This window comes from Ammospiza caudacuta, chromosome 4 (genome assembly GCF_027887145.1).
Source record: "Ammospiza caudacuta isolate bAmmCau1 chromosome 4, bAmmCau1.pri, whole genome shotgun sequence".
Classification (NCBI taxonomy): Eukaryota; Metazoa; Chordata; class Aves; order Passeriformes; family Passerellidae; genus Ammospiza; species Ammospiza caudacuta.
This window is the reverse complement of record NC_080596.1, coordinates 64,576,103-64,598,776: the sequence shown is the minus strand read 5'-3', so window position 1 is coordinate 64,598,776 and position 22,674 is coordinate 64,576,103. Positions and strand designations below refer to the sequence as shown.

At 41.5% G+C, this 22,674-nt stretch overlaps 1 protein-coding gene across 8 annotated transcripts in view; it reads left to right on the top strand.

The window, feature by feature from the left end:
* The first annotated feature begins 8,288 nt into the window (after positions 1-8,288).
* Positions 8,289-22,674, top strand: part of LCORL (ligand dependent nuclear receptor corepressor like) — an 80,408-nt gene continuing 66,022 nt past the window's right edge. For all 8 annotated transcript variants that reach the window (XM_058803306.1, XM_058803305.1, XM_058803301.1 and 5 more), the window contains exon 1: positions 8,289-8,498. In XM_058803306.1, the coding sequence (XP_058659289.1) occupies positions 8,351-8,498 (148 nt within the window). In that variant the 5' untranslated portion in view covers positions 8,289-8,350. The remainder of the gene's footprint in view (positions 8,499-22,674) is intronic.

Here is a 22,674-nt window from a genome sequence, read left to right as displayed (position 1 = left end):
TACTCACTATGAAACCTTGTCAGCCAAATCTGATGAAGTGATGGTACAGCCTTGGCATGTAAAAATATTTGTGTAATATTTAAGTGGGCAATTTTAATTTTTAACAGTAAAGCTCTACAGTTAAGACAGAGTTTCTACCTTAAAGAACAAAACATTGTCAGGTCTAACACTAGCATTACAAATTCTATTGTTTCTTTAAGCCCAAGACTAGGATAAGAAGACAGGGGCCTCTTGGCTTTCCTTTGAAAGAAACTTAATACATTTCAGTGCAGAAAAGGTTGAAAATATACCTTGATTCAACCCTAAGCAGACAGGCAAGAAAAAAAAATGCAAAATGGAATGCAATAGACTAGAGAGAAGGGAGAAGGAAGAGATCTGAATTGCTGTGGCACTGGGCCCATAATTGAAGGAGAGGGATCCCAGCATTGTTTTGAAGCACTGCACACCAGCTTCTCACCAACTTGCTCTGCACTGTGGGGAGGAATTGCCAGGGAATATAGATATCTAGCTGGGAAAACATCCTTCATGGCAAATGGTGGGAAATTAAACACATTTTAAACCAGGGGAGGAAAAGGAAGAAACCCTCAAAATGTATGGGTTTTATGAGGAAGTTGCCTTGCCTAAGACAGAGAAGGAAAGGATTACTTCTCTTTGCATCTCAATCCATGAATACTTGAAATGAAAAGGTTTTTTCAAGGATGATCAAATTATGGGAAAGAACAACCGAAATATCACACTTTTTCTCATGATGATCTGCAGTAGATCACCTCTGCTGTCTACTTTTCTCAGCAGGAATCCAACAAGCTATTCAGCCTACCATGACTTCATTTTTTTATTAGCTGAGGGGATTACTTAATGTAGTCCTAAAAAGGAATACTTAATATGAATCTATACTTGTTCTGTTACTTTGTTTGAATTAGCCTAATATAAAAACAGTCTTTAAAATTAATGTGAAAATGGTAAATGGAAGAAAATAATAATGAAAAACTGATTGAGAAATAACATGAATGAAAAAAAAAAATTCCATGTTTGATTTTAAAATCTCAGTATGAAAAAAGGGAAAATAAGAGACCATCTTGATTATGTTGAATTAACTGCCTTTACAAAATAGAAATGTTATTTTCAGTACCTCTGCAGCACTACTGAGATTGACTATAACCACATAAAAAGATACTTATTGAGAACTAGAAGATAAAAATCCAAATATTTCAAGAATGCAGTTATGTGAAGAAATCTAAGGTCACAGCAAACTAAACCCCACAAGACTGATCTAGCTACTGAAAGAGTTGCATTACAGTAATAACTTTTTTTTTCACCTTATTTTGGATTTGAGAAGTCATGTTACTCCCCCTGTTTTGCTAAAAGGAGAGTGAATTCCATACACAGTATTCCTTCTTCTCTTTTTTTTCAATTCAATGAGTTTAGCCTGAAAATGAAGATAGAGAATTGGTAGGAAAAGAGGAAAAGGGGAGATCAGTGAGGGATTCAGAATATAGCTTAAACCACACACAATTCAGCGGAAAGAAAGGCCATACATAAAATTGATAGGAAGAAGCCTAAAGATGTAATAAAAATAATTGTTCTAAATCAATCCATTAATAGTTCTACTTCAAGAGGTGATAATTTTGCAAGTGATATTACAGGAAATAAACTGCCTTACCCAAGTGACTACCACTCGGGGTGGATGCTGGTTAGGTTGGTTATAAAATTGCAGCCTACTCTGGAAACTGAGCTGGAAAGATGTGCAAAGGACTGCAAAACATGAATTTCTGCATGTTATTTCTTGGCTGATTACCTCTGTAACTAAGAGGTGATCAAAAGGGTGACCATTTTCCCAGTTTCCCAACAATTTCCACCACTGTTTAAGTTTCTATCTTTTGATAAACCTACTTCCTCATTTTCTCTGCTCTGGTCAGAGCACAGATGTGCTTTCCAGAGTAAATACTAGCTGTGGATGGTATAGCCAATTGCCATGTTGGATAGAACAACATATTCTGTATGCAGGGTCACTGTGAAGTGCAAAAGAGAAAAGCAAAATCAAATAGCTGAATAGGTGCACGGCCAACATAAGATCCAAAACATGCATACACCTTCCTCATCACTGACTCACACTCCTGGGGAGATGGTAGAGACCTAGAGGTGACACCCTATGCTCTGCTTCCTGGGCAATGGCTCTCGTGGAGCAGGCAGCTTGAGAACTGGGTGTTGCTCATGCAATCCCTCATTTATATTGCAATCCTTCAGGGGGAAGGAACCACCTCCTGTGATGCTCCACATATGCTGTATCTTTTCACATGCTCTGTTGGTTCAACTTTCATACAGGGAAACCTACCCCGTGTGACATTCCATACAAAGAAGGTTTTGGGGAAAAATCTTTCTTAGCTTAAATAATAATTGAGCTGTAGTCTGCAACAGAAGTAGCAGTCCTTGTCTTACTTAGCTTTAGCAAGTTCTTAGCTACTGTAATTGTACAAGTCATTCATGAAGACATAAACAGTCCTTGGTCTTTTCAATTATAACACAAGTTTGGATTACCAGGGCATTCTCTGATGGCTGGCTCAGTATTTCATGTCCATCTCTAATATTAAGCTGCAATTAGTGATCTATTCTCTCTGGATTTAATAGCAGTATATTTTCAGCTGCAGAGTTGCTCTGGTGATGGCATACTTAAATTGCTTGGCCACAAGGGAAACTTTAGAGAGAGTGAGTGACATTACTGGGCTGTGAGGAACCTAGGATAATGTTTAAATGGAAGGAAAATCAGCCATATTTGATAGATAGTGCTATGGAGACATCACTTAGGAGTATATATCGGATTTTACCTTCCCTCCAAATTTCATTTTAATGGCCAAATAATGACACATTAAAACAGCAGCCCAATCTACAGTAATTTGTTATTTTATGGCATTTCAGGCTGACTGCTTTCACTAACACACCTTTTCTACCAGACTGGTACTGAAACAAGATATATCATCCTCAGAAGAACCCTCTGAGAATAATAAATGTTTTAAAATAGTACCAAACAAAAGTTTCTCTTCTATTTGTTTTGTGTAATATAACATCATGGAATCTTTCATATAGTTGCATATTAATATTTTATTTCACCTTACAAGCCTGCATTGTTTAAAGTCCCTTATTTTTGACCTTGCTGACCACTTTGAGGAACAGTTCCATAAAGTAACATGATTTTACTATGATCAAGTGTGCTCAGCTCACCATAAAAGTTGTGTGATTGTTTTTCTAGTTCTAAGAGTTTGTCTAAATACAATGCAGCCTCCATACATGCATTCTCTTGTGTAGCAGAACATGCATGTGATGGGACCATGGCCCCTGTAGCTCCAGATCCTTGGTCTCTAAACAATAACAATAAACCAAGACCTGAAAATAACCTATGAAAACTTCACTGTATATTCTAAAATGGTACATAATGGAGAGTTCTATTCATGTTTTAGTTACCCACATAAAACCAAGTGCATCTATTTTATAAACATTTACTGTAGAGTTTCATTATAATGTTTGCTTGCTACAAAAAAGGCAAGTTTGATATATGGAAGTGACATCTCTATTTAACTAAAATAGCTGATATAAGTAAACAGGACATGAAGAATATTGGTGTTCTTGAAAGCCTGCCTGCTTTTCACTGAGCTAATTAGATGATGTGATAAGAGCACATCCGCTCAGATACAAACTTTGTTTTTTGGTTGCCCTAAACCATACACCTAGTTAGATGCTCACAGACTTAAGAGGATTACTGCTGGACCACAAGAATCATATTCCCATTTTTTACCTTCCTATCCAAAGGACAAAGATTTTTTTAAAATGGTCATCTGCCTGAATATTCATGTTTCATGTACTTAGAATTAGGTCAATAACAGCAACAGAAATGCAGGCACTGGAATCAGCTGATGCCAATGAGAATCACAAACACAGACCCTGTAATGAGGAGACAGCAGTATTGTTAATTGTATATTCTACTGAAATACACAGTCTTTGAACACTAAATATATATCCTGAGATATACTGAATATGTGATGTGATTGGGGGGCTTTTCCTGTGCAGGGCCAGGAGCTGGACTCAATGAGCCACACGGATCCCTTCCCACTCACAACATTCTACATACCCTGAATTTTCAGGTGTAAACAGATAATTTCTTTCATCATATTTAAGATATTTGATATTAAATTATAGGCTATCCACCCATCACCATTTGTAAACTATTTTGAACTTTATATGAGCATAGAGATACAAAAGATTTAAACCTGAAATGCTTACAAATCATACTTCTTCCTGGTGATCCAAAAATCAATGAGGAGACCTGAAGTTGCCTGACTCTTCAGCTCTGTTAAAAAGCTCATTCTTCCACTTGTGTGTGAAATGGAAACTTTTCCAATTGTTCCTATTAGAGTTTGTTATTTCATTTTCCCTTCCTTTCCCTTCATTTTCATTTAGAAATGATGACAATGCAAAGAAATGTTCAGAGTTTAACTTTCAAGACTCACAGGGCCCCTAACCCAAATATCAGCAAGATCTGGATTATGAACATATTTTTGTGTATCTTCACACTGATTGAGGTTGTCATGAAAATTCCAAGTCTAAACTACTAGATTTTATTTGGGCTGTTCTGCTTGCCACCACAGACATGGAAGTGATAAATAATGGGCTGGCCCCTCTCTCACTGCATCCTTGCTGTACTGCTCTACAGCTGCTGGTAGAGCTGCCTCTGCTGAAGGAAAAACAATGATCATGTCAGTGTTTATGGTGAAATATCCTCTAGTGTCATTATTTCCACCCTTCTTTTTTCTGTTGTGGCATATCTTTCAAGTATCAATGATTATCTGCAATATTCATTCATAAAGCTATCACACAATTCATCATTTCACCCCTTGTTTTACCAAGACACTGACAATTCCAAGGTTTACTAATTGCATTCACGTGAGAGAGGAGCTCACCACTGATTGCATCTGCAGAAGGCTTGCTGCAAGGTTTTGACTGTCCAAGTTAGGTTCTTTTAATTACACTGCATCATTGTCCCCAGTTTCCATAAAGCAGCACTTATGTGACAAAGAGCCATGCAAAGTTGTCTGTAAGGAGTAAATTTCACCTTTGGGGACTAATTATAAAGAGTTTTTGGTGATGAACAATTTTGCAAATGTTTCAATAAGATAGGTAAATCTCCCCAATACATTAAAAAAAATTAATTCAAAATGTTAGATTTTAATGGGGTTGTGGTATCAAACTGTAAGCATCTTTGAGTGTTTTAATTTCTCTTTACCCCCAAATTAACATGAGATGAAACAGGAAGAACAGCAGTAGTAATTCTTGCATCTTCAAAAAAATTGTACTGGATTTTGTCTCCAGAGTAATTTCTAAGTAACTGGCACTCTGATCCCATAAAAATTAGCTAGGACAGGCAGCTAAAATTAACTAAATTGAAACTACCCCTCACTGCTTCAGCTTCTGCCCTCAATCAGCCTTGGAGTTTTAATCCAACCCTTGTTCAGAAAACTGGAAATATTTCTATAAAATCAAGTACAAATCCACATAAGAAGTAATCTCTTGGCTGGAAAGTAATTTTCATAGATAAGAAAAACCAGTACTCCTAATGTAAAAAAAACCATCCCTGAAGGTTTGATGAAGCAGGATCCTTGGCTTACCTGGTTCAGTTTTGTTTGGAACAATTAAACATCTCCAAGGGAGGGAGTGGTCCAAAGCTGGTCTCTGTAGCATATCTGATTTCTAGGCAGTATTTTCAGAAGGAGGAAGAGTTCAAAACCTAGAAAACTACAAAAATTCAGTGGGAAATGCTTTATTTGTCCTTTTCTTCTTCTCTCTGAAATCTGCCCACCAAGGTTTTCAGTTTTGTTACTTTTTCCTTTCATGCCTGGAGAAGTCTCTCAAGCAGGAGAAACCTTGAAACTGCAAGAAAAATAATGTTAATTTCACAAAATGAAAGGGGGGTGTAATTCCTTCCATATTCATTATTTAATCATAGAAACCTCAAAATAAAACTCTTCAGATGTGGGACATTTGTGTCCCTATGACACTGATTCACATCACATAAGCTCAGGGGTTCAGTTAAACACCATTCATTTAAAATTCTTCTGTGTTGAATTCCCTAAGCTCAATTACCTGCTTTACAGAAGTGACAAAGTTTATTTTTATGAAATTTCTTTACAAAAAAATTATGTGATCTGCAATCTGTTCCCAAAGTTTTGTTTGTCCCAGCAGAAGCAGAATAGAACTTCAGGGATCTCTACAAACAACCCCTGAATGTGTCCTTCACCCACAAAAAAAGAACATCTTTATGAAGCTCAGAAGAAAATATCCATCAGGTCTGCAGTAGAAGCCAATTCATCAAAGATTTGTTTTTAACCAGTCTTATGGCAAAAAAAAAAAAAATACAGGAAGGATACTATTAGTTTGAAACTTTTGCATTATCCAAATAAGGTTACATTTTACTTTGTGTGGGTTTTGTCTTCTCTGAGTTACCTTGGCTTTTGCCATTTCTTTGAGGTAGGACTGAAAAATTTTGCTGCTGTTTGGAAGGCCAGTATGAGAACCAAAGTACTTGCAATAGATCTGAGGTGAAGAAGGAGACTCCTAAGTTGCTGCTTATTTATTGCTGGTTGCCATGATGAAAAGTTAGAGGAAGCAACAGGCTGCCTGCACTTCCAGTCTTGCCATTCTCCTGATATGCTCCACTAAAATGTGGTGAGGGTGCTTCGCTCCTACATAGCGTTTCTTCTTACAGTCTACACAGATCTGTATAGGGATCAATGTGGGGAATAATTTCCTCTTATTGTTCAAAGTTGAAGCTCTTCTGCAGTTTCAACACAGTATTGCTGCTGTTAACTCCCCTCATACTCGAGAACAAAAAGAAAAATTGGTATAGATAGAGTGATTTGGTTATTTCCAGCCTTGCACCTTCAACCCATATAGGGGAGTAAGGGGAGAAGAAATGGTGCCTTGTCTTTTCTATGACCTTATTAAATCCTGTTTTCTATTACAACCTCCAAATAGGCACAGAAAATGTAATTTCTTGCTGAAGTGACACTGCTTACAAAACCTGGTATGAGAAGGAGAACATGGGGGAGGAGGAGGCTCTCAAAGAAGAACCAGGATCTGAGAAAACTGCAGATCTTGATTCTTCTGTCTAGGGAATTAAGGACTGCTAATTGCTGTCTTGCAAGACAAGGGTAGCGACTGTCACATTAGACGGGTGCGGAGGGATGTGTGTCTTGTGCTGGAGGCACAACACGGGGGTGACTGCACAGAGCAGCGCAACCGCCCATCCAAGGGGCTGTCAAGCGCTCCAAGTAATCCAATCTGACATTTGTGTGTTAACTTTCTTGCAGTTACCTTAATCTGACTTCAGTTTGTAGGTTGATAGTAAGCCTTCTCAGGCGTGCTCCCAGACACTGAACTGATTAGGTTCCTAGTTTTCACGGTAGTCTTTTCCAAATGGGTGGTGGGAGATAACGCCGTGCGACGCCAGGGAGCAAACCTCCCCGTCCGGCTCTACATGACACTAATAGCCCCATAAAAACTGGACTGAAAGCAAAGCCGTTGAAAACAGACTGCTGAACCGGGCAGCAGTTCAGAGAACTTTGAAAATCTCCCTACGGAGTGACTCTGGCGAGCTGGCTCGTAAGGCACAGCGCTGTGTGACAGCCGCGTCCGTGCGGTGCTGCCAGGGCCGGGGCGAGCTGGCGGCAGCCTCAGGGCAGGTGTGGGCGAGGGGCTGGAAGAGGCACCTGAGCCAGGAGCCCCGCTCCAAGCAGCGCCCAGGACAGACCGTGGGATGAAGGCGAGAACCGCGCCGGTTTTTGAGGTGTTCTGAGCTCGGCACTGTGAGGCGCGGGGCTGTGGGGCCGCTGGCAGGGCCGGCTGCGCTGCCCACCCGGGGAGAAACCTCGGGGGCGGTGCCGCTCCCCTCCCTCACGAACTACAGCTCCCGACGTGCCTTGCTGCCGCCTGCCCTGGCCGGGCCGGAGCAGGTGGCGCGCTGCCCTGCGGGAGCTGTAGGCCGGGGGAAATCGATGGGCAGCGGGACAGTGGCGGGCAGGGAAGGGTTTTCGGTTCTCGACCCGGTTCTCGGCCCGGCCCGCGGTCTGTGGGGGAGAACCGAGCCCCAGGCAGGGAGGGCGGCGGGGCGGGGGAACCGTGGGGAGCGGGGACGCGCGTCAGTCACCCCGCCAGGCGGCGCGCGCGCTCCCCGCGCCGGATGCTGAGGGGGAGAAGGGGGTGCGCGGGCGCGCGCTCGACGAGGCAAAGGGGGGTGGGGGGGAGGGAGAGGAGCCGGGGGAGCGCGCGCTCGTATGTAAATGAGCGGGCGTGAGGTCAGAGGCAGATGGAAAAGGGAACAGAAGGAATGGCCGCCGCGGCTCCCGCTCCTCCTGCCGCCGCCTCCCAGTGCCGGAGCCCCCGCTGCACGGCGGAGCGAAGGGGAGTCCGCCGAGAACTCGACTCCTGGCGGCACCGGCTCATGCACTGTGTGGGTAAGAGAGGGGGTGGCGGCGGCGGCGTGTCCCGGCTGCAGCGGGGGGCACCGAGGGGCGGGGGACGGGGCGGCGAGCGGGGTCTGTGAGGGGAGCGGGCAGCGGGGCGGGCGAGGCTCTCCGAGCCCAGATCTGTCGAGTGGGCGGAGGGGGGGGGAGGGGGGATGGAGGAGCAGCTCCAGCGGCTTTCCTGGAGGGTGGGAGCGGGGACGGGGTCTGTAAGGGAGAGCGAAGGTCCTAAGCCGCCTCCGGCCACCAGAGGGTGGGTGTTACGGCTTTGCCTGGGGCCGCTGGCTCCCTCCCGTCATCGCCGACCGAGAGCCTTTCTCGGCTCGGGTCCTTTTGTCTCGGCTCCTCGTCGTTCGCGCCTTGAGCGCCGGTGGCTGCCCCCCTCCTCTCCTCCTCCATCGCCAGTGCCTGGGGGGCGGAGGGGGGAAGGGAGCCCGCCTCTGTGTGTGTGTGTGTCTGTGTGTGCGTGCGCCTTTAAGAGGGAGCCGCTCCTGCACTGACGGTTGGGATTTGAAGTTTTCCCTCCCCCTGGAAGTTGTCATGGCGACGGCAGCTCTCCCCCCTCCCGCCCCCGGGGCTGCCCCGGTGGCTCTCGTGCCGGGAGGTTTCCCGGGTCACGTGACTCCCGCGCGCGTGTCCGGTTGGCGGGGGCGCGCGGGCACCGGCGGCGTTCCCGCCCGGAGGAGCCCCGGGACCGGCGCTGCTCCCGCTGCGCTCCGCCCGGGCAAGCGCAGCCTCCCCTCCCGGCCCCGTCCCTGTAAGCGCTGGCACTCGGCACGTGTGCCGCCTCGGGGCGGCGGGCGCCTCGCTTGGGGTTTTTTTTTTTGTTTATTTGTTTGTGGAAGTGGGGTGTGAACGCTGAGGCCGGGAACTGCCTGTTTGTATTGTTTCAACAGTCGCTTCCCTTCGTGGGGAAATAGAATCCTTGATCTTCAAGTAGAGCGTTAGAGTCGGTGCCGATCCTCCCCGATGGCTGAGCGGGGAAACACATTCAGTGTGGCTGGGAGGGTGAGCCGCGCTTCACTCAGGGTTTCTGCGGGCGCTTGAGACAGGAGCAGAGTAAGCAGTGAATACCTAACGAGCTGGCATACCTGTATTTACCGGCAGTTAGGACTAATCCACTGTCCGTGGGTTTTTTACGTTTTTCAGTAACCTGATAATTGCCTGTTACACGCAAGCTTCTTGATCTTGCTGTGTTGCCCCAAGAGCACTTATAAACACCTGTTATAACACCTGTATATATGTGAACATGTCTCTGTATGCTTGCAGTGGCTTTTTATTCCTCCAAGTATAGTATGGTGTTTTCTAAACACTACTACACTATAAAGCGCTTCTAATAGAAAGAATGCAGTTTAATTAGAATATAGAGGAGAGCCAGTTCATTTGCATAGATGCTGTGATAAATCCGAGGATGGATATCTCTCACAAGTGGCACTTTCTGTGGCTCTCTGTTATTTAATGGCATTTCACTTAGAAATTTAAACTGAAATCCAGAAGTCTGCTTGACAGTGGATGACTGCAGGAGTCTCCTGGTGGTAATTGTATACTGTCAGGCATGTTTGAGAAACAGTTGCGCTGCACAACCCACACTGAGAAGTGTAAAGAAAGACAAGAAGTTGAGTGAGTCCTCTACTGGGCAGATCTCCTGGGTTTAGGAAACTTCTTTCAGAGTTGCCTTTTGGGTTGGCCTTTCTCTGAGAATTGCAAAGTGCAGAGCTGTCATATAGTTACTTACATTTTACACTGAGTGCACTATGGTTGTGCTTCACATTCAGCTTTGTCTTATTTGGAATTTAAAAAGTTAAGTATATGATTTCTTTGTATGTTCATGATGAGAAATTCAGTTAAAAGAAAGGAGCCCCGAGATTAGTAGCAACTGCTAAGGAGAAAGGACATAGGTTATGGTTTAATAGTTAGTCAAGAGCTATCTCAGTTAAGAACTGTTACCTGGCAGGCCTATTGAGCAGCCCTTATCAGAGAGAGTGTAAACAAAGTGGCAAGAAAGTGAGTAGTCAGGATAATGGAGGTAGAGTATGCTTAACAGGTTTGGGCTGGGGGTTTTTGTGTGGGGTTTTTGTTCCCCTTTACTCCTTTGAAATTCTGTTGCATTAAATTCTGTAAAATAACCTCCTACAATAGCTAAAAATAACTTCTAAAGTCAAAATGGTCCATGGTTCTCACTTGCCAAAATATTCCTAAGGATTTAAAGAGTCTAACAAAGTTAGTGTTACCTGGAAGGTCTTGATGGCTGAAATGGCAGCATGGTGGAGGAGGGAGTTTGGATTTGGCACTCTTCTCAAGGATTGTATGTTTATAGTAAAATGAGAAAAACAATATGGTAAGGCAGTAGTCCCCCAGTTCTTGAACTTTTTGGATGAACAACTTTATTTTGATGTCTTGTGTCATTTACTGTATTGATACTCAATTTGATATTGGCATTTCTGTAGTATAATTAACTGAACAGCAACATCATTTAGCTGTCAAGGATTCCTCACTTACTTTCTCCATGGAAGTGAGCCAGAGATAACTCCAAGACAGTGGTTGAGGCTCACAGTGAGCACTGTTCTTGTGTACAACAGTGAGACTGAAATAATATTCAGTGGAGGGCTAGGGATAGTTAGGAACTCCTGCTTGCAGGGCTCAGTTGCTGAACTGTTCATTGATCAAAGCCTGGGAGATTGAGCAGATTTAGCTCTAAAGCCCATGCCTATGTGTAAAAGCTTGGGGTTTGCCAGCCTGATGTGTTAATTTGTGACGCCCAGAATGTGATTTAAAGCCTCACGTCAAAATGGTCAAATACTTAAAGAATTTGAAAAGCAAATCAGTGATAAAATTTCACTGACATTACTGAAAATTTGTTTGTTTGGTATCTAAACATACTTGAAGGTACAAAAGACTCCACATGGTAAATGACTGCAATATATTAAGGGAAATTTGAAATAGGTGTTCAGTACAAAATGTCTGTTCAGCTGGAAATCTTTGTGTGTTATGTTGAGCACTGACATTCCTAAGATGCTTAGACTTGTGCTTATTGGGTGTTCCTAACTCTTGCATGACTCGATCAGAGTTCAAATCTAGATGTTCTTAAAAAGCACCTGGAGATGTCAGTTCTGTTGTGTCCTTACAGCTGTATAGTGTGTGCTAACAAGTATTGCTTATTCTTGTCAGCAGTGCTCACTGGTGTGTTTTGGCTTAGGTACAGTCTTTGTGGCATAACTAACACAAAATACCCTCATTGTAAATGGTGTATTTATAGAAAAGTGCCAGAAAGCTCAGGGTTGAAATATCTGTAAAGAGTTGGCCAGAAACTGAGTTCAGTGGTGGTTTAAATTGCAAGGTATTTTATAGAGGTGAATATCACAAGGATTTAAAGGTGCTCTCTGGTGCTCCTTGATTAGAACTTTGTCATGTGAATTGATTAAGTCTATTCCATTGGATTGGGAGGCTTTGGCAGTATGGCCCGTAAGCCTAGCTTTGTGATTAGCCTTAAAAACCAGGATTTCTGCAGGTTTTTTCAAGCAGTAATTGATCCCACTGCCCCATTTCACTTAACTTCATAGGTAGAGTGCTGACAAGTACTTTGAGTTGCCATTACTGTCATGGTTAGGCACAGAGGAGAGACCAGGTGATGGCTGGGATGCAGGAAGGGTTCAGGCACAGGGTTGGGCTTTTTGCTGTGTTACCTCAGTAGCCTGTGGGTGAGGTTGGAGCAGTAATATGGGGCTTTTTAATGGAAAGTGCCAGTAATTCCAAACATGGATGTTGGAATCTTGCTAGGACCCTGCAGTGTGTTGTGAAAATACAAGAGGGTCTAAGTAAAACTTTTCATTTTCAGTGAAAGATTAAAATATTATTGCTACTTTTTCTAAAAAAAAAAACAATACATTGCTGTTTGGGGGAAGGGCAGAAGTTTTACTGTTCCTCTTCTGCAGCTCAAGGGCATGCATTTGACAGGAAATAGCCTTGGTATTGCTTTCTTATGAAAACTGAAATTTGATCAAAGTGAAAATCCATTTTTGTATGCCTGTGATATCTAGCATACAAATACTCTTTTACTCTTGTTAAATTTATCCAGCCTTTTTTCCTTCAAAACTAGGATACATTAATGCATCTAATTCTGTTTTTATAGATCTAGACTTTCAATTTTTATTTTGTTTTAGTATTTGAACTTCTGCTCCAGTTTACTATTTTTGAACAAGCTGTCTCAAAAGTGTACTTTCCAGGGAGAGGAATTCCCCCCAAACAAAAGATTTCTATCTGCTTCATTTGCTGGTGTCCCCACACTTGCACCACTCCTGCATTAAATACCTCATGTCTTTATTCCCACAATATGCAGCAGTGTTCTCTCTTTCCATGTGGGTGTAAGTACTTTGCAGCAGGATAGTGGCAGTTTTTATTTGTAATACTGCCATGGTTTTAGGTGATTTTCTGTGGTTGCCATTGTAGTAGTGGGAGAACCAGTTATTTTACTAGCATCTGTAATGTTCTTGTGTATCTGTTAATGATAGTTATGGTGGCTCAGTGCTCTGTCACCTGTCAGGCCACTAACAGATGGCATGCATGACTGCAGTATGATACCTGCTTTGAACTCTTTTGCTTCCTTGGCACTCCAGCACCTTTAAACAGCCCACAAGGCTGCTATGGCCACAGTGCCATCACCCAGTGTGATGGGCAGTATTACTGGGGTGAGGTGTTCCTGTGGATCTGTTGTGCTTTGAGCTGTGATGTGAAACCCTTGGTGTGATTCCAGCGTGAAGCAGATCAAGGAAGTAATCTCACTGTTACTGCAAATGTCAGAAGAAGAACAGGAATTAAATCTAGATCTCAATCACAGCACAGGTTCACAGGCAGTTTTGATGCTGTGAGGGAAGATGGGATCATCTAAGGGAACAGCTCAGACTAGCATTACAGAGTCAGGTGTGTAAGTGGGCACTAGCATTGAGCACTTATTGTGAACCACAGTTTAGGAATGTAATAAAGTGCCATTTTTGCATTGTCAGCAGTTCCCATGGAACTGTTACTAGGATGGAGTAATTGCAGTTCTGACTACATGTTCATGCCTCTTGGATGCTTGCATCAGCACTCATTGGACCCCTGTCTGATCTGTTTTAACTCAGTATCTGGTCAACTGGCTGTTGCAGAGTTGGGGGGGTTTACAAAAGAAAAAAAAAAAAAATTGATAGCTCCTGCTGCTAACACAAGGATAGGGATGAGCCTTTGCAACAGAAGCAGAATGGGTAATAACAAAAAGGAGCCACTGGATTGGTGTAGCTGACAGGAATGGAACACAGTCCTGAACTACCATCTCAATTTCCCCTGAACAAAACAGGTTAGCAAAAGAGGAAGAAATGGTCGGTGTGTGTATATAGGCCATTGGAAGTTGCTGCAGTGCATGTATTGAATTAACTGTCTTTAGACTGAAATAAGAGAAAACACATGGGGTTTGTTTTGTGTTGGACTACCTTTGTTTCAAATATGCAGTGTTAAATCAGCTTCTTTTCTGTATCTTGTCACAATCTGTTTCAACTCATCAGCTTTTCTCTTAGAAAGAAGTAACTGCCCATTGCTGTCAAATGTTTTTGAAGGGTTATCTTATGATTGACTCTTGAGAGAAATGTCTCTGTGGTGAAAACAGTACAAGACAAGTTAGATTAATGATACCCAGAGATGTAGTTGAAAAGACAGAGGGAAGGAGTTCTGTGTGTTCAGCTGTAGATGCAGTACTAGTTCACTGATCCCTTGAGAACCTGCAATTGGAAGGATCTGTGGAGCATAATTTTTATGAAAGATGAAACTGTTCCTGCTACATAGACTAATCCATGGATTGTGTGGCATGCATGCAGTGCTTGGTTTGAATTCTTTGCACATGGAACAGAAATGTGTTGCTGGGCATGCAGGCAGATACACATATCTGCAGTAGTGTGATAAAACCTGTGATTGTTTTTGGTGCTCCCTATGTCTAGATACTGGTATGTGGAAGCAGTTCAATTTTTAAGTGTTCCAGGAACTACTGTAATCTTTGTCAGTGTTTCTAGGCATAGCTTGAACTTTCTTATTGTATGTTCTTATATGGTAGCTGTTTACTTTTTATGTGCTGATAGAGAGCTGAGAAATTTAAACTCTGATTTTCTACTTTATAGGCACTGAGAATTTCCTAAGCTGGAGCTTGTGTAAACCAAAACCATGGAGTGCAAATAAAGTCACTGCAGCTCCCTCTCAGTTCTTCCCTTGGTTTGGCATTTAGTAACTGTGCACTCTAATGCTTGAGGTTGGTAACTTTCAGGGGATTTTTTTTGGTTGATGCATGACACAGTATTGTTGTTTTTCTTTCTGAACTCACTGTACCTACCTTCATGATTTATGTTGACTGGTGTGACCATTCATTAATTAAACAGTTCAACAAACTAGACTGTAAAACTAATCTAGCTTAACACTAACCTAGCAAACAGGAGGAGAAACGTGGCAGGAGGAAGAAGAGGGAGGAAAAGGTCAGATCTAGTTTAACTTGGATCAGTTTTCCAATCAGGTTTACAGTGTACCTGTTTTTTTCCCCGAGTTAAGTGTAAATAGCTTTAATGGGGAGAACAAGGCTTCTGATTTTTAGCTACTGTTTATTTTATCAACATTTTTGGGTGTTAGAAGAGAGTGTAAGTAGGCTGGAAAGTGTTCCTAACCAACAAGACTGTTGATGAGAGAGAATACAATACCACTAACAATAGGATCTTTCCAGTTGTTCTCCCTTTGTAGTAGAACTTGTCTGGTGTAACAGTGAACTGCCCTTCTGTTTTAAGTTAGCCTGGAAGCCTACTGTAAATGTTGTTGTTGTTGCTCTGGGTTGCTTTTCTGTTAGCTGGGTCTCCTGAACTGCCTTGCTGTGTGAGGGAAGTAATAATAGGCATGTGTTGTGCTGATCAGTTACCAGATCCGGGTGTGCTGCTGGGGAGCTCTGCTCCAGCTACCCTCAAACAGCTGGGGCTTGTGCTGCCTACAGCTAAAATGGGAAAAATTAGTGCCTCTTTTCCACCCTTGCCTGTTTTATTTTTCAGCTACATTATATGGGTGTTTTGAGTAGATGCTTACAATGGATCCCTTTTTCTTGACTATGACTCAAGTATCAGGGCTTCAAAGTAAGTTGTTGTTCTAACCTTTAAGTTCAGTGTGTTTATGTAGAGGTCAGGCAGAGCTTTATGGACTTTACTAACTTAAAATTCTTTGTCCCAGTTAGAACTACTGTCTTTTATGTTATTCTTGAACTTTGCTCTCTTCAATGTGCTTGGTGGGAACTTTGATAAGATAAGTTGGAACATTAATAGAGGTTGGAACAGAACTGAATTACTGTGGTTCACATGTATAGTATCAAACTTCTGAAAAGTAAGATTACATTCTACATGTGGCTATCATACATTAGGAAAAAAATCCACAGAGCACAAAACCAAACAAAATCAAAATCAAACACAACCTTGTTTGAGGATATAAAGTTACGTGATACATTTCTTCTTTTTCCACTGCTAATCTACCACTTAATCCTTCCACTTACTACAGGCATAAGGAAGCCAGGAAGAATTGAAGGAAGAGTAGGGAAGATGGATGGTAGTGGCTTATCTGTTTGAGCATGTGAGGGCACAGAAGGTGCATTGCAAAGAGCAGAGAACTCTGAATCTGCAGAAATGCACTGAGCTGTGGAGGCTGAATTCCTTTTTAGGGGCGTGGCCAGCAGCGTGTCACTCTGCAGATCAAAGAGCCCCGTGTCAGGCGTTTTTCTGGTTTCCTCTTCTGGCACAGTCCAGGTTCCTCTGTAGTATCTTGAGAAGCTGGATTAACCCCTTCTTAGATAAACATCCTATTGGCAAAATCCTTCTAGCATCTCAGTTACTGCTTTGTGTTTGGTTCTCAACATCCACCCAGGCTTGTATCTCCATAGCAGCAAGTGTTGTATTGCAGGAGTGTGAGTTGGGTAAATTTTTGGGTAAATGTCACTAGATGTAATTTTTTTTCCTGTTTTAATTGTTGGTTTGTTTTTTTTTTTTTGTTGGTAAATGAAAGCTCACTGAATTTTTGACCTCATTAAGTCTGTTCCTTGCTTTCACTTTTTCTATAACTTACTAGAGTTTTGATATGCAATTATGAGACATCCTAGCTTTTGTGGCACCTGGGGATTGATTACTCATGTTCAAAGTGCTGTTCAGGGGGAAAAATTACTGGTTTTCAGTGTGTTTTATTGTAAAATGTTGCTAATTTACTTTAAAAATGCTAAATTTTCAGATTTAAAGTATTTGTCTTCCTCCTTCCATGGTTCCCAGCTTCTTCAAATCATCTTAATTAAAGGCTAGTTAGTTGTACATGTGAGTAATAGTTCTCTGTCATAATTCCACTTCCATGGAATTTTATGGAATATTTAGCTTTATAAACTAGCTTTAGTGCATTTCTAGTCTGATGATCCAGTAATAGATCAGAGGGAAGTGTAATTGATCTAGGGTTGAATATGCTCCTCTTTTTCATAACTATTGTCAAAAAGCTTTGTGTATCTTATTTTAAAGTTTTATTTTCAATTTGAAAAGCACTACACCAGTTAGTAATGCCAGGTTAAAATGCTACTGCTGTAAAACTGCTGGACATCTTTAGATTGATAATGAATTAGTGTTGCTGCCATATATAATGTAGAGTGTAGAGGACTGCTTTAAAGGAGCCTCCTTATGATCACAGCTGGCAGTTTGGCTCACAGGACAGTGTGCCACAGCAAGGCCCAGCTAAATGGGAAGATCTGACTTCACTTAGGGTGGCTGTTAAGCCCCCTAATCTGAAAATGGGGGAGGATTAGCAAATGGCTACTGTTTTGTGACCTTAGTTCAGATCTAGGTCATTCTGGTGTTAGCCATTGATGGGGGGAAGAAAAATAAAATCTGAGTTTTACTGCTGCCTTAGACTGTTCTGTGTATGGGCTTGAGTGCTAGCTGTGACAAGCTGTTTCAAAAGTTTATTGTGCTATCAGCTAAATAATGCAGTGATTGTGGAGTTACCTGGGATTCTGGTACATGCTCCTTCAATTTTCTTATTCTTCCTGGACCATTTCTGTCCTTCTTCCATCCTTCAACTTTCATGAGTACTGTTTGACTAAAACAAACTTGAAAGTGGTACAGTACAATGGCTGTTGGGGAAATAAGGTTTATAAAGTCACTTCTGCCATTTTGAAAGGTGTCCCTACCCACAGCAGGGAGCTGGAACTAGAGGAGCTTTAAGGTCCCTTCCAAGCCTGTTCTATGATCCCTATTTACTTGGGAATTTTGCCCCCTGTTGTGTGTTCCTCTCTGTTGTGGCTTTTGAGCTCAGAGATCTTCCTGTGATATTTAGAGAGTTTCAAAGCTGTCCTGATTGAAGTCCTGCCACACCTCTTTCTGTTGATGCCTAAATCTTGTTCAGTTATAGCTGTCCTGTGATCTATCAGGAAGGGAGATCCTTTGGTCAGAGTAATTTCAACTGTGCAGCTCCTGTTGGGTTCTTTGCTTCATTGCAGGTATGTTCCTGCACATCATTTAATTAATTAGATGTGCAATGAAATGTCATTTGTTTGTCTTTGAGGCTTGCATCATACTCTCTGCTGATGCAATGAGTCAGAACTTCTGATGTACTTGCTTCTTTTAATTGTTGATTAAATGTATTTAGCAAGGTAAAACTTACTCTAAAGGAAATTGTCTTCTTGAGGCTAAACCATCTCCTTCAGCATTACTTGTTCTTGTCTTCCCCATTTTTTGTCAGTTCTGTGCCTATTTTACATGCACAATGCCTTGCAGGCATGACAAAGTTTTGTGTTGAGATGCCAGGGATGTTGAAATTGGTTAAACCATGGCAACACATCTGTCCTAACTCTAACTGATGTATGTGCCATAAGCACTTAGTACCAGTCTGCTCTAGTGGTGTCCAAAACCATGCACTCCTCTTCCATGTCACCCAGCCCTCCCAGCTCTCTAAGGACCTCAGGAATGGGAGGTGGCTCTTGGTTTTTGGCCTTTCTTGTTTTTCTTAGGTGCCTTACTGCAGTTTGCATTAATTCCTTACTGCTTTTTCAAAACCAGCAACAAACTTTCCCTTGAACTCATACTGGCCTCCCTTTTGAAATGCCAGATGTTATACCTTCTCAGAAAGAATTTCTTCAACAAGACCATCAGACTGGTTGAGATATATTGGAAAGTACCTTTATTTCTCATCTGCATCCTTTCTGAAGTCTACTGACTCCAGAACATGGGTTCTGCCCTAGTGAAATAGGATTTATTAAGGAAATGGTCCATTTGGAACTTGTGGTGTCAGTTCTTATCTTGAAACGTTGGAATTGCCCAGAGGGCTCTGAGCTTGGCACTGATGTGAAAAACTGCACTTCAGTACTGACCTTAGATCAGCTTTGTGCACAGCCCTCAGGAGCAATGGTAGGTGAGCCCTGTGTCCTTTGTACCTCACTTTGTCACTTGCACAGAACAGAGCTTTTTCTTAGAGCTAGAGCTTCTCCACAAAACATCAGGGTTTCACTGGAGAATTCATGTTAGAGATAAACTGCTTAGTAAGGCTTAAAATAGCAAAGGTTTTGAGCAAGTGTTCGTCTGTAGATCAGTCCTGTCTAAATGACTTTTGTCACCTCTGGCAAGAGCTCCTTGTCCCACAAACCTTCAAAGAGTGAACTGATAATTTAATGTATCATGGATTTCTTATTTAAGGGGTCAATGCTTTCTGCAGTTACACTGCAGGAGAAAAAGCTGTGAGAGAAACACACTGTAGTATGACCTGAGGAAACTTGCATGATGAATTTAGGTTGTTGAAGTCTGTGATATTCCTTGCTGCATGTGTCTCTTAATTGGTGACTAAGAATACTTGACCAGTGGTTCAGGAAGGAGTTTTGTTGGCCCAGACGTGGCTTTATAAGGCCTTTACAACAGGCTGTCACATACAGTAGTAGTTTGACAGCTGCTACTTGGTGTAACTTGAGGTAATTTCCCACTCCTTCATGTTGTCTGAGGAGATCCTGACATCTTTTCAGACTGAGGAATCGAGTCATTCACCTTGTCTGCCTCATTCAGCCACCAGCATCACAAACCACAAAGAGCCAAAACAGCCTCTTGTGCTGTTGTTTGTGAGAGCAGTTCCTTGGTAGTGATTTGGGTGGTGTGTTTGAAGAGCTGGTAGCTCTGCTTTGCTCTGTGTGGTGCTGCACTGCCTTTAACTGTCCTGGTTAAGTGGCATTCAGGGCAGTTGCAAACTGGATACTCGACAGCTTTATGCATTCAGCATCTCAAGTGGCAGTCAGGCATTTTCTCCTCTTTCATTCTCAACCTTTCTGATAAGTAATAAATGCTGTTTTGCACTTTGTGAGTGATATGAGTGATCTTGACCTATGAGACTGATTTAAGAAATTTGGTATCAGATAAGTAACTTTATAGTAAGTTTTCCTGAATGCTGGTACTGAGATTGATCTGTTTCCTGCACAAGTTTCCCTCTTGCTGGAAATGCAGACTCTGATCACACCTTTCATTTAAGAAATCCTATTAATTTATTCTTAACCTAGCAGTTCACTTGGCTTCCCTGAATGATTGCAGTTTTTCCAAATTGTTTCATTAGGAGGGAAAAGTGCTCTACTTACAGATCAGCTCACAGTACTGAAGTTTCTTGTTTTGTCTTGCTTGAGACTTGTGGGAAGCGATGGGTTATGGCTGTCTTGGTCAAAGAAACTCAGTAAACTGTGAGTGGAATAACGGACTCTGCTAAAGATTCTGCCTTTTCCATTTATCTTACAATTTATGGTTCTTATGGAGAACAAGAAGTAAACCCCAAACCAACTGATTTGAATCCTTTTTTTTTTTTTTCAGCTTGATCTTAGTGCAGAATTTGTGCTGAGTTGTTTTTTTAAGGAATAAAATAGGAACATCCACTTTTTTCCTTTTTTTTGCACAGTATACTGTGAAGAGGTATCTCTTTGTTTTTAAAGCAGACTAACAAATTTAGTAGTAAGAATTACTGTGTATGGAAATAATGAATATTTGCTTTTGCTAAGGAAAAGACAGTGCAGGAATAGAGAAGGAGCAGAGTGTTTCTAAGACAGGATAGCTGCTGTTTAAACCCACCTGCCTTGTGTAAGAGCTCGTCTGTTCCCAACCTGATTCAAGTATGCAGAATCTTGCCACTAGGTACTTGAAAATGTATCTAGTTTTCCTTTGTGGTGTTCTCCCTGCTCCCTAACTCAGGTTGGACAGTTGTTAATGTGAATTTTATAGAATCTAATCAGAAATTTAATACAAAACCATTTCAAAAACCTCCCAGTAAATTCTCATATCTAGTATGTGGTTGAATTTCAGTGCAGATGGGTTCAAGTCCCACACTTTGAAGCTTACCATTTTCTCCTTTATCTTGTGCCATTTAGTGATTGGGAGGAAGTTTATAATAAGTTTTTACAGATGCATCCTAACTACTTTAAGAAAAAAAAGCCAGACCAAAAAATAAGAACCAAAAAAACCAAACCCCAGTCACACCTGCTTAACCTTTGAATTGTGTTGAATACTAAAAGCAAATCCTAGAGACTTTTCCCTGTTCTCTTCTTACACGTGACACCTTTTATGTGATGAAAATGCCCAATGTGAAGCTAAAATTTGTGTTCGAAGTCTTTATTTCTGTATTTCTGCTTTTCTGATCTCCAGGGGGAAATGAAATTATTCAGCCTTCTTAATCAAAAGTTCAACAGCTGAAAACTTTTGTCTATTCATTTCAGCATGTTCTGCAAGTTCAGCAGCTGTTGGGTTGAATGATGCAGATTCCAGGCTGGCTGTCCATAGCTGTAAGCTGGGACACAGTGCCTACGTGCCTTGAGCAGTGACATCTTTTCTTCTATTCACTGAGCATGTTTAAGAACTGGTTTGAAATCACAGTTTAGCTAAGTTCTTTCAATCTCACAGGAGCATCAGAGGCACTTGCATTTTAAGGCTTGAGCACCAGAACATATTTTTTAGAGAAAGTAAGCATAGTTGAAAATTTTTATTTGAAGTGCAGTTTTTCAATAGCTAGAAGTTGGTTTCTTGTTAACATGTTGCTGGCTCTAAATTTTGTCTTAATTTGCAAAGCCAGATTCTGCCTGGATTTAAAAATGATGGCTATTGGAGGGGCTTGGGGGAATTGCTGGTTTATTTTTTTTAAACTAGGTATTTGTAAAAATAGGCTGTAAATTAAAGGTGAAACTACATGGTGTAAGTGTTATAAAACGCAGGAAAGTGAATTTAAGACAAATTTAAGAAATTAACCATTATTTAAAAGGTATGTTTTACTCATTTCATGCCAACATTGTGGTACTTCTAGGATTACTAGAATGTTTTTTAATGATCTGGTTTCAGCATTTGTGTTAATGATATGTTTGAAAATATATATTTTGGAGAATTCAACACTGAGATTTACAGAGTTGATAGTTCACTCACTGTGTTACAGCTTGGTAGCTTGATACAAGAGCTGTTCCTTGTGGAGCTTCAGCAGGTTAGAAAAGTGTCAATTGATTTCAGTGCAATCTAGTTGCAGGATTTCAGTCAATTTCAAACTTTCTAAATAATAGAAACTGGGAAATAGTTTCTCAATAACAAATAGTTTCTGAATAGGAGGAACATTAATTTGTTGGGAGAGATGAATGACTTTTCCAGTTGATAATTTCAAAGCTATTTGTGGGAAATAGTTTGTTTGAGTGACACAGAAATTATAATTGAAAAGAAACCTGAAAATTCCCTTGAAACTGAATCTCTTTTGAAATTCCTCTTCCTTGTAAGACTTAGTGTCAGGCAGCAGTTTCCTGGAATGCTCTGAAGGCTTGGAACTTCATTAGCTTGCAGTAGACACATGATGTAACACAGAATCCTAAGCTTCAGTTTCTCAAAAGCCTATCAGGCTAGGAATGGTCTGATTTTTTGGTTTTTTTTTTTTTTTTGGTTGGTTGGTTTTGGGGGGGGGGGGTTGGGGTTGGTCGGATTTTTTTTATTTTTTATTTTTTTTTGGCTCAGTGTACTGGGGTTTTCACAGAATCACAGAATTTTCAAGACTGGAAGAGACCTATAAGATCATCTAGTCCAGCCGATGTTCTAACTGTTCAATTGATCATGGCAGCAAGTGCCACATCCAGTCTTTTTTTAAATTCTTCAAGGGATGATGCCTCTAC